General features: G+C 40.9%; 1 protein-coding gene across 2 annotated transcripts in view; it reads left to right on the top strand.

The window, feature by feature from the left end:
• Positions 1-13,010, top strand: part of CD99L2 (CD99 molecule like 2) — a 95,534-nt gene that overhangs the window by 35,350 nt on the left and 47,174 nt on the right. For both annotated transcript variants that reach the window (XM_036908411.2, XM_036908412.2), the window contains exon 2: positions 12,531-12,593. In XM_036908411.2, the coding sequence (XP_036764306.2) occupies positions 12,531-12,593 (63 nt within the window). The remainder of the gene's footprint in view (positions 1-12,530; positions 12,594-13,010) is intronic.

The following is a 13,010-nucleotide window of genomic DNA, read 5'->3' as shown; positions in this document are numbered from 1 at the left end:
TATGGCAAAAGGAGTCTCTGGTAAGAGTTTTCACATCTTTTAGGCTACCAGCAGAGAGGGGAACCTTCCCTGAAAATGACTTCTGTTTTCTGACTGATCCAAAATATTGCAGTTTGATCCAAAGTCACATTTCCAGGAACAGATGGATTACTAGGAAGCACTTCAGAATTGAGGTTTGACTCCTCTAGGTTCATTGTCTTTCTAACTTGTTATAAAGTTATTTCTCAAAATTTGAGCACATAGAGAAAGAAAGTGCATGGGTTTCCTTGGCAGAAGACCTGACTATTCACTAGTTTAAAAAATAAGTTTTAAGTATTGGTTTCCTGGACATATGTGGTTTTGGGTTTCCAATCTAAGCATCTGTTAGAAGAGTAATTAGTTTGAGACAGTGAACTGAATACTATTATAGAACAAGGGTTTCTGGTATGTGGGGGCATGCAGGAAAGATCAAGGCCTAGTTACTATCTTCAAAGAGTTTGCAGTCAACTGCAAGGACGACAGGCCCAGATGCATCTGATACAGGTAGAGTGAAAGATGAAGGATGACCAGCGTGGTGAGTTTTACTTGGCAGCGGGGGCCGGCATCAGATGGGCTCCATGCAGGAAGTGCCTCGGAGCATGCTGACCACCTCTGTAGGAAGAGAAGGGGGTCTGGGTAAAGCGGGGAGTGGGTGAAGATAGAAAAGTGCAGATAATGGTTGGGTTTTGAATGATACCCAGGGAATTTGGGCTTGATTATTTAGGCAATGGGGAGAAATTGGTAGTTTTGAGTAACAGGGGTGACCCAACTGTATCTTTGTATCACATTTTTTCTGGTAGCAGGATAAAAACTCACACTTAGGAGGGCAGTTAAAGGGCTGTTGTGATAATTAAGATGAGAAATTAAGGGAGTGGCCACAGAAGTAGAGGTGATGGGATAGATATGAGAAATATTTTGGTGGTAAAATGGGTAAAACTTGATTATGGATGGATCACAATTGAGGGAGGAGGAGTCAAGAATAATGGCCATGCTTCTGACTCGGCTGCCTAGGTAGGTGATGATGCAGTCACTTGAGTTCTGCTATGCAAAAGAAGGAAGCTAGACTGGGATGGCCAGGGAAGACAGAGGCCAGTTTGGGCACATTTTGTTTGGAGGAGTTGTGGCTTTCTCCCCTGGAGAGCACACCCTGCAGGATTGGATTTCAGGAGAAAGGTCTGGGTTGTTGACACATAGGAGCCACTTTGGGCTCGCAGTGCCTTTCTCCCTTTGTGTTGGCCTGGCCAGGTGGTAAGGCCAAAATCTTGATGGGTCTGGCAAGTGTAGACTCGTAGTCCACCACCAAGCCTGCTCATGAACATGGGGAAGTCCCTAGCTAATCCTGGACCTTGTGACGTGATTGCTGTGCCTTTGAAGTTGACTGGGTAGATCAGGCTCTTGAGTCCAGGTGCATCATGGAACCCAGAATTTCATCTGAACCCATCTGAGGTGATCCTGGTTTTGTTTAAGCAGCTTGTACCCCAGCCCCAAAGTCAACCTTTTAATGAATTCTCTTTGTCTCTAAAATGAGTGGGCTGGACCAGATGATCTCTGAGGTCCTGGTCAGCTCTGCCTGGCTCTGATTTGGAAATTTCTGTCTGTGCAACATAACCAGAGACAGCTTCCCACCTCACTTAAGAAGTTACACATTTGTCCATTTGTGCTTATGTTTCATGGGCTGCAGGAGAAGGAAAATGTGCATTGATTGTTGTTAGTCAAGAGCCTGTGGCTTAGAAGTGTTTAAGGATGGCCTTGTGACATGCTTGTGCCTTAATTTCCCAGGCTTATGTCATATCAGTAGGATCTAAAGCTTCATAAGGCACTGGGTGAGTTCAGATCAGAATGTGACTTTGTTCTCTTTATAAGACTCATAAGCTATTTAGTCACATTTATTGAGGGCCTTCTACTTGTGGGTCTTCTAGCAGATTCTACCTTAGTTAATACCAAGTACAATAATAATAGGTAACATTTGAGAGACTCCTATGTGTCAGATACTGTGCTGATGACTTTATAGTGACCAGTTCAATCCTCAGATCAACCCACTGCAGTAGAGTCTGTTTCCTCCATTTTACAGATGAGAAAACAGAGGCACAGAGCTGTCAAAGCTCTTGCCCAAGGTGCGTGTGCTTGTGAATGGTAGAGCTGGGTCCTGCACTGGGGCTCTTTGGCTTCAAAATTGGTCATCAGTACTGATATCCTCATGTCTTGTCTTAAAACAACCTTGGACCAGAGTTGGGAAGCCTTGGGCTCCAGTTTTTGATATAATACCAGCAATGTCACCTTTGGCAAGGCATTTAGTGTCTTGCACTGCTTTTTAGAAGCTGTGGCCCCAAGAGCAGTGTGCGTGTCATCATAGGGCTATCATGAAAGTCCCAAGCCTCCTGGCACATCATCATGGCACTTTATTGGCCAATGGTGGTTTGTTTCCATCGTGTCACCCACCTCACTCTACTGAGGGGCTGAGCAATCCAGTTAATGCCTTCATTTTACATATGGGGAACAAGAGGTCAAGTGGATGCTCCAGGGCCCCCAGTCAGCAAGGGACAAAGTTGTAACAATGCCTCATATTGTTCAGCTCCAGGGCCATTTCTGTTTCTGCTACCCAGTGATTAACTGCTGGGGCCGTCACATTTCCCCTGATCAAGTACTTCTGAGGTCCCAGGATACCCCCTTGCAGAGCTGAGTGCTGGGAACTGTACCTAGAGACAGCTACTGCATTTTCAAAATCGAGATATAATCCACATAACATAAAATTCACCGTTTTAAAGTCTCAAATCCAGTGCTGCTCAGTATACTCACTAGGTTGTGCAACCATCACCACTAACTCCTGAATATTTCCATTGTCCCAAAAAGGCAACCCCGTACTTACTGGCCATCAGTCCCCATTCCCCCAGCCCCTACTCTTTTTTTTTTTTTTTTGACTGAGGTTCTGACTTCTGTGGAAATGGTCATCCTTGCAGGCATCCCACTTTGCTTTAGGATCACTCTGAACAGCCACCACAGATGTTTACCTTTGGGCCAAGAGGAAGAATGAAACTGTCCTCTCAGTCAGTGAAGTGACTTAGGCAATTTGTTTACAAAAAACCCTCCCCTACCTTTAAAATCAAGCTGCTTTTCCTCTACATAGAACACGCAGGTGCTTCCTGGAAATACGTAAACAGACTTTAGCCATGCCGCCTGCATCTAAATCCTTCGCTGGCTCAGCAAGTTCCCGTTTATATAGCAGGTGACCAGAGCAAGGTGTGCGCCGTGAAACCCAGAGACGACCGTAATGATGTGGAGTACTGATAGTGGGGGCTGGTTTGGACTGAAGGGCTGATCCCCGCCGTCTGGTGAACGCTGCCTTCATGTCATTGTTGTCCTCTCTGGGAGTGCTTTAAATTTATTCATGAAACTAGCAGGAGCGCAGGTGGCAGTAGCTGAATCCATTTAGTAATCAGAGTAAGAGGAAAGCCATTTTCATGTTCCCTTGCAATGCTGCAGTGCTGAGCTAACCCAGAGGATGTTAATTACTCAGCATGCTCTGAGGTATAAAAGCATAAATTTATCAGGACAAATGTGTTTGAGTCTAGATTGAGGCAAGAGTTTACAGGGTGCAAAAACTCAGGCAAGTCAGAGAGCAGCCCAAGTTAGCAGGTCTTGTTTGCTCCCATGCTCTCCAGCGCGAGGTGGGAGAGCGAAGCCTACTTGTTTGTATTAAGGGAGAGAAATCATTTTCACCAGAGACATTTGTAAACTTGACCACGAGTGCCAGTTCGTTGGTCACATAGACTCCCCACAGGCAGTTTTGGGGAATGTTTGTGTGGCAGGAAGGGAGCTCTGGGCAACAGGGAGACAGGAAGTTGTGTTTCCCACCTGCAGTTTTCCTTTTGTTATGCCAGTGGCGGCCCGCTGCCAGAGGGCAGGGGAAACGTGGCCCAGGGCAAGGTCTTCATCACGTGCAGGGCGAGCGTCCCTATCCCATGGTTCGTTTCAGGTGAAGCTGTGCCCCTCCCCTGCCATCACAAGGCTCCATCTGTTGGTTTTATTTTTAGTCTTATTCCCTGAACTCAAGCTATCAAGAGGCTTGAGCCACAGTCATATTTACTGGGTTGGGATTTGACCCCTGGGTGGGAATTTTATTCTGGCCATCTTCCAGTGGGTCCTTCCTGCACCCGTGAATGCCCTCATTGCTGACCATGTCCACTTCCTCTTGGCTGAATAGCTCCATTCCTTTGGAGTTATGGTGTAGATGCAGGCACTAGCCCTGATGTCAGGCAGGTGGGTGGTGTCCTGGCTTTCTTGGACAAACGTAAGAACAGTGTGGTATTTGTGGAATCTACATGGACAAGATAAATGGAAATCCTGAGATGACACCTTTACAATTTATCAGTCTCAGATGCCTCTCATGTTCTTACTCATCCACAGAGAAGGGTCAAGATTTCGAAATTTGAAAACCAGAGCTGTTTAGGATATGTACTAGACTGTTGCCCCCAAAAAACTGGAACTCTCATGTAGAAAGGAAGAAGGTAGCAGAGAAACCGTCCTTAGACAGCAGGGAATTGGTGTCACTGAGCGCTCTTGGGAGGAGGCATGCAGGAGCCCGAACTGCCTCTTGAGTCCTTAATGCAGCAGCAGGGAGCAGGTGCGTTCCTCTGCAGAGGCGCATTTGCTCGTGTCATGACCCCCAAGGGGACTTGTCACAGAGCAGTATCAGGTACTGTGTGCTGGTAATTCTGTGGGAGCGGATTGGAGGTGCGCTGAGAGCACTGAGACAGAGTTGGGCGATCACAGTGAACACACCTTTAGGGAATTCCGGTCGCCTTGCTGCCAGACGTGTGTGTGGCACTGACATGGAGATGGCCAAGGCCTGGTCCCTGCTTCAGGCAGCTCACTGTCCTCATGGGAAGGTGCTCTGTTGATGCTATCCAACCCTGTACCCATCAGCTGTGCATGGCTGTTGAGCACTTGGAAGGTGGCTGTTGTGACTGAGTTTTTAAATTTTTCTGAATTTTAAGTTAAACAACCACATGTGGCTAGGGGCTGTTTTGTTGGCCAGGGCAGGTCTAGGGAGAGGGTGAGCAGAAACACCTACCTTGATTAGTTGTGCCTTTGGGATGAACTCAGTGGAACAGGCAGGAGAACAGCAGAGGAGGGAGCGGTTAATTAAGTCCAAGTGGAAGGCTACTGAAAGGGCACATCGGATGGGCTCTCTCCTGGATCAGACCTTTCAATCAAGGTGTTGGCAGGGGCTGTCTCCCAGTCAAGTTCATGGCAGAGGTCTCTAACAAGAGCCCACTGTGCCTAGTTTTACAGCCTCCATTGAAACACTCCCTTAGTTTTAGATGCCAGTCACAGTGGGTAGGTTGCAATATGAGGTCAAGTTTGTGTTCCCTCCCAAAGGGACAAAATCCACTTCAGGACAGATGCAGGCTGCTGGGGTGTCTGTGGTGAGAAACGGCACTTTCATTATTAAGTGGATCTTCTCTAGGGCACGCACAAGTTCCTAGGTATCATTTCCAAAGTTCTGTTCTGTGTGAAAGGACTTTTCAGACAGGTGTTAGCAGCTTACTACATGCTTTTTTCATTAAAAGAAGTTCTTTGTGGCCCTCTGCAGTGGAAAGAGGTAACTTGTTTGCTGAATACTTGAACACTGGCCCCCCAGATACAGTTATTTGGGGCTTGTAAATTGAACCTATGGGGAGTCAGCTGCTTTCTAGGTTGTGCCTTGTGCTAGGGGGTGAGTCAGAGCCATTCATCGGAGGATTCCTGCCTGCTACACGCAAACTGACTTGTTTCAAGATTGCATGGAAGAGGTATAGAATACCACCCCGATTCTAGGCCATCTGTGGTGTGGTATCCCTCACTTAATGTTTTGAAGGTTCCTCCATGTCTTTTCATGGCTTGCTAGCTCATTTATTTTTGGAACTGAAGACTATTACATTGTCAAGATGTACCACGGTTTAGTCATTCACCTACTGAGGGACATCTTGGTTGCTTCCAAGTTTGGGCAGTTACAAGTAAAATAATAAACATCTGTGTGCAGGTTTAACACCTTTGGTAAATAATGAGTGCCATTGCTGGCTCCTGTCATATATATGTTTAGTTTTGTTGGAAACCACTAAACTGTCTTCCACAGTGGCTGTACCATTTACATTCCCACCAGCAATGAATGAGTGTTCTTGTCATTCCACATCCTTGTTAGTACTCGGCGTTGTCCACAATTTGGATTCTGGCCATTCTCATAGGTAGTGTGGTGGTATCTCATAGTTCTAATCTGAATTTCTCTAATGACATATGATGTGTAGCATGTTTTCATATGCTTATTTGCTATCTGTGTATCCTCTTGAGGGGTCTTTTAGATCCTTGGCTCATTTTTCCTACCTTGGTCATTGGTTGTTTATAATTTTAGAAACATTCTAATAAGGTATGTTACCAACATGACAGGGTAGATAGCAAGTCTGACTCACATGGTTCATATCTTTTTCTTTTTTTTCTCTCAGCATTATCAATATATAATAGACATATAACACTGTAAACTTAAGGTGTACAATGTGATGATATGATACGTGTAGATATTATGGAATGATTACCACAATAAGGTTAGTTAACAACTCCATCACCTCACATAATTACCATTTTTTGTGTGTGGTGCGAATATTTAAGATCTGCCTTCTTAGTAATTTCCAAGTATGTAATACAGTATTGTTAATTATAATCAATATAATGAACATTAGATCCCCAGAACTTATTCATCTTGTAACTGGAAGTTTATACCCTTTGACTAGCATTTCCCCATTTCTCCCAAACCCTAGCCCATGACAACTACCATCTGCTGTTTCTATGAGTTCAGCTTTTTTAGATTCCACATGTAAGTTTGTACAGTATTTGTCTTTCTCTGACTTATTTCACTTAGTATAATACCTTCAAGGTCTATCCATGTTGTGGAAGATGGAATTTCCTTCACATTTCAAATTTTATGGCAGAGTGATGCTCCATTTTGTGTGTGTATCAATTACATTTTCTTTATCCATTTATCCATCAGTGGACATTTAGGTACTTTCCATGTCTTGCTACTGTGACTGATGCTGCAGTGAACATGGAGGTGCAGACATCTCTTTGAGATAGTAATTTCATTTCCTTTGGATACTTACCCAGAAATGGGATTGCTGGATCATATGGTAGTTCTATTTTTAATTTCTTGAGAACCCTCCATGTTTTCCATAGTGTCTGTACCAATTTACTTTCCCGCTAACAGTGCACAACTATTAGGGAATCCTTCTCTACATCCTTGCCAACACTTGATGTCTTTTTAATACAAGCCATTCTAACACATGTGAGATGATACCATGTTGTGATTTTGGTTTGCATTTCCCTGATGATTGGTGATTTGAGTATCTTCTCATGTACCTGTTAGCCATTCGTGTATTTTTACAAAATGTCTTTTCAGGTCCACATGAGAGGCCTGAATCCTAGGTCTGCAAGGGTGAGTGGGTACTAGGGACCACTGGGGTGTGGCCTGTTTTTTAATCAGCTTGTTTTCTTATTAAGTTACAAGTATTCTTTGTATATTTTAGATAATGGTCCTTTGTCAGATGTATCTTCTATAAATATTTTCTCCCAGTCTGTAGCTTGTCTTTTCATTCTTTTGGCAGTGTCTTTTGCAGAGCAGAAATTTAAGTATAATGAAATCCAGTTGATCAACTTCTCTTTCATGGATGGTGCTTTTGGCTTTAGATCTAGCAAGTCATTACCAAACCAAAGTCATCTAGATTTTCTCTGATGTTACTTCTAGGAGCTTTATCATTTTTTATTTGTTTTGTGGTCCATTTTGAGTTAATGTTTATGAAGGATATGAAGTCTGTGTCTAGATTCATTTTTTTGCCTGTGGTTGTCCAGTTCCAGCACCGTTTGTTGAAAAGACTTATTTTCTCCATTGTATTGCTTTTGCTTCTGTCAAAGACCAGTTGACTATGTGGGGCTATTTCGGGGCTCTCTCTTCTGTACCATTGATCTGTTTGTCTCTATTTTTGCTATCATGCTATCTTGATTACTGTAACTTATAGTGACTCTTGAAGTTGGGTAATGTCAGTCTTTCAACTTTGTTCTTTTCCTTCAGTATTGTATTGGCTATTCTAGGTCTTTTTCCTTTTCACATTAACTATAGAATCTGTTTGTCAATATCCACAAAACAACTTGCTGACATTTTGATTGCATTTAATCTGTAAATCAAGTTGGGAAGAACTGATACATTGATAATATTGAGTCTTCCTAACCATGGACATGGAATATCTCTCCATTTATTTAGTTCTCCTTTAATTTCTTTTTATCAGTTTTATAGTTTTCTTCATATAGATCTTACGCATATTTTGTTAGATTTATACCTGGTATTTTGGGAGGGGAGTTGCTAATGTAAATGGTGTTGTTTTAATTTCAAATTCCACTTGCTCATTGCTGGGATATAGGAGAGAGATTGCTTTTTATATTAACCGTGTGTCCTGCAACCTTGTTATAGTCACGTATTCCACAAATATTTTTTGTAAATTAATTTGAATTATCTACATAGACCATCGTGTTCTGTGTGAATAAAAACAGTTCTTTTTCTTCCTTCCCAATCAGCATACCTTTTTTTTATCGTTATTTGCAATAGCTAAGCTTTCCAGTATAATGTTGAAAACAGTGATGATAGGGGACATCATTGCCTTGTTCCTGATCTTACAAGGGAAACTTTAGTTTCCTGCCATTAAGAGTGAAATTGGTTATAGGTTTTTTGTAGATATCTTTTATTAAGTTGAGAAAGTTCCCTTCTACTCCTGGTTTACTGAGAGCATCGCATTCTTTTAAACAGCTACAGAACATACTGTGTTGAAGAGCCATATTTCATTTAACCTTTCTTTGATGAACACTTGGTCTGTTTCCATTTCTTTTTGCTATTGTAACCAGTACTGCTGTGAACATTCTTGTATATACCTCTTTGGGCATGTATACACGTATTTTTCTATTAACGGGTACCTAGAATTACAATTGCTGAGTTGAAAAAGATGCATACTTAAAATTATTTCAATGTTTTAAATGTCGAACCTATGGGAAATTTACAAGTATAGTATAAGGAACTTTCTTTTTTCTCCTAAGTCACTTGAGTGTAAGTTGCCTACCTGATGCCCCATCACCTCCCCCAATACACTGTAGAGTACATTTCCTACAAACAAGGACATCCTTGTATATCTTCTCAGTGTAACTATCTGAATTAGGAAAATTAACATTGATACACTACCACCTAATCCTCAGACCCCATTCAAGTTTCACCAGTTGTCTCCATACTAACACAAGGAATTCCTATTTACTATTAACCCAGATTTTAGTTTTACATTTGCTCTGCTGTGTATCTCCAAATATTTTTTTCTGAGTCATTTCAGAATCAGTTGTAAATATGCCCATTACCTCTTGATAGGTCAGTGTGCATTTCCTAAAAACAAAGACGTCCTTGATGACCACAATACATCTGTCAAGATCAGGAAATTGCTAGTGGCCCAGTATTAACATCTGGTTGACAGACTTCATTCAGATTTCACTGGTTATCCCAGTAATGGCCTTTATAGGTTCAGGATCCAATCCAGGATAACCTGTTGGATTTACCTGTCACAATTTCCCTGATCTCAGGGACTGTAGTCTCTCAGTGTTTATTGTTCAGTTCTGAACGCTGTTGTCTCTTATTTTGTCTGTTTTATGGGTGTTGATGATAGGAGAGCTACTCTTATATCAGTTACTCCATCATAGCAAGAAGCAGAAGTCTACTTTAGAATTTTAGAAGCTAGGTTATTAAGTATTATGACTTTTATTTTCTTGGTGTATTAAATGCTTCACTCCTATAAAATAATTGCTTTTTTTTTCCCCTATTTAGAGGTTTGGGTCTTGAATTTTATCTTGTCATAGTAATATTGGCACATCTATTCCCTTCCTATTGGCATTTACTTCACATATGTATTTCTGTATTCTCTTATATTCTTTTTTTTCTATTTTGTTCTAGGTATATATGTTGTCAACAGCATAGAGAGATCTTTTTATCCCATTTATCTTTTGATACATTTACCCTACTTGATGGTCATTTTTTACGGATATGATTGTACATGTTCTTATATTAAAGTTCTGTTTTCTATTTAACATGTTCCTTGTTTCTTTTCTCCCCACTTGGTGACTTTTGTTGGATTGGTTTTCAGTTGGTGTTGACCCTTCATTTTTTTCTTGAATGAGTGAGAGGTTATATATGCTATATATCTTTTTTTAGAGGTTATCCTTAGTTTTTTTTTGTTATACAAGATGAATTTTTAAAAATAAACTTTATTTTTAGAACAGCTTCAGATTTACAGTACAAAGCTAATAAGAGAGCTCCCCTGTGCTCCACACCCAGTTTCCTCTATTAACACTTTGTATTAGTATGGTACACTTGTCACAATTATTGAACCAGTAGCGATATGCTATTATTAACTAAAAAGTCCATACACTATTCATATTTCCTTAGTTTTTACTGGTCTAGGGTCCAATTGAGAGTACCACATGACTTTCCATCATTTTATCTCCTTAGGCTGTTTAGACTGTGCCAATTTCTCAGACTTTTTTTTTTCTTCTAATGACCTTGACAGTTTTAAGGAGTCCTGGTCAGGTATGTTGTAGGGTGCCCCTCAATTCTGATGTTTTTCTCATGATTAGACTGGAGTTATGGATTTTTGAGAGAAAGACCACATAGGTGAAGTGCCATTCTCATCGCATCATACCAAGTGTCATATGATCAACATGACTCATCACTGTTGATTTTAACCTTGATCCCCTTACTGAATGCAAAATTGTCTGGTTTCTCCACTGTAAAGTTACTCTCCCCCATCCCACCTTCTTGGGAGAAAGTCAGTACTTAAGGAGTGGGGAATTAATCACCTTCTTGGGGGAGAAAGATCTATGTAATTAAATTCTCCTCCTTTTATGTATTTGCTCAATTATTTCTATCAGTGTGGACTCATGGATATTCGGGTTATAATCCAGTATTACTGTTTAGTTACTTAGGTTGTTCCAGCTTTAGCCCTGGGAACTCTTTCCGTTGGTCCTGTGCCCCTTTGACCTATACGCATCAATATCAATATTTTTTAAAGTACTTCCTGGTACTATCAGATGCTCCAAGCTCATCTTACATATTTCCTGCCCCAATCCTAGAATCAACTAACTGTTTCTCCAAGGAACTCTGGTTCCTTTTATTGGAGAATGGTATTTAAAAACCAAGATATAGGTGATAGGTGTGCTCATTGCTACTGGGGTTTTGTTGCTTTTAGGCCCTCTCAGCTGACAGCAAGGAATATTAATGTCTGCATATTAACCCATATATCTATACATGTCTATAACTATTTCTATATGTAACCAAGTATATATATATTAACCTAAACATGATTCATACTGATGTTTCCTACTCTAATCTGTTATCACGTGAGTCATTCTAGCCTTCTCTTATCTGTAACCTCCCTCTCCAACAGTGAGAAACCTGGCTTCTAAGTCCACCATCCATTTACTTATTTGTTCAATTCCAGTATACATGCATGGTGGTTTGCTTGAGAATTGATAATGTGTATACCCTATGGGAAACTACACAGTCATCTAGAAGGAATGATAGCTGTCAAGTTCAATAGTAAGGTGGTTGGGCAGATGGGTACACTTCTGAGGAATAAGATCTCATGAAAAGCTTTTCCCCAGAGCCTTCTCAGTTATGTGTAATCAGAGCTACTAGCATAGGTGTGGGGTCAGAGGGGAAGGTACCCTGGATTGACAAAATGCATAGCAGCCTTTGTGAGACACGGGGTAGGATGAAAGAACTTAGCCCATTATCATTGGCACCCTGGGCTCTGATAGTTCTTGTTGCAAAAGTTATATTATGGAGAAGGTTTTTTTGTAAGATTGTACTTTGTGTTCCATGTAGCTGAGCCTTCAACCTTCTAATGGACCGAAAGCTATTTTTCTTTAATTGAAGTATCATTGATATACAATCTTATGATGGTTTCAAATACACAATACAGTGCTTCAATGCTCACCCATATTATCAAGCCCTCACCTCCTCTGGTGTGGTCACTGTCCATCAATGTAGTAAGATGTTACAGAATTATGAACTGTATTCTCCATGCTCTACTACCATCCCCATGACCAACTTATACTGTGACTGTGAATTACTGTGCCCCTTAATCTCCTTCTCCCCACCCCCCACACCCTCCCTAACACCTCCCCTTTGGTAACCACTAGACCTTTCTCTGTGTCTATAGGTCTACTGCTATTTTGTTTCTTCTGTTTTGGAAAGCTGGTTTTAAAAAATTTTTTTTATTTTGATAGTCTTCCACAAACAACTTATCCCTATCAGCTCATATCTTTAGGTGGCTTCAACTGTTTTCCTTTTGTGGTGTTACCTTCATGACACTGTCTAAAGGAAAATGACCATTATAGGAGAGCATTTCAGTATTGTTTCATGCAAAGATAGTTAAATTTAAAGATCACTTTTTTATTTTTAGGATCCGGGGACTTTGATGAATTCAGTCTGGAGGATGCATTGAAAGAAACTTCCTCAGTAAAGCGTAAGTAGTAAATCAAATTAACTATTAAAAACAAACAATGATAATTAATATGCGCCACCCATTCAGAATACACACTCAAGGAAAACACTGCATGGCCTGTATTTCATCAGATAAAATATGACTATCCTAACTTGTGTTATTTAAAAGAAAATCTGAATACTTAAAATCCTTTGTTTCCTTTTTGGAGAATACTAAACAATGTATAATAACCTTTACAGCAAATGCCCCTACTGGTGTGACATGCCATCTGTGGCCTCTGAGGACTGTCTTTTCCGGCTCAGATAAAACCACTTTGACTTGAATAAGGGATTTGTTTCTCCTTTTAGATTTTTTTTTTACAACAGCTTTTCTTAAAATGGTGTCTACATATATTCTCTCAAATTCTAAGCTTTGTCATCAGTTTCTCTTTAAAATTTT

This window comes from Manis pentadactyla, chromosome X (assembly GCF_030020395.1).
Source record: "Manis pentadactyla isolate mManPen7 chromosome X, mManPen7.hap1, whole genome shotgun sequence".
NCBI lineage: Eukaryota > Metazoa > Chordata > Mammalia > Pholidota > Manidae > Manis > Manis pentadactyla.
The sequence above is the reverse complement of the archived record's forward strand: the minus strand, read 5'-3'. Positions and strand labels throughout refer to the sequence as shown.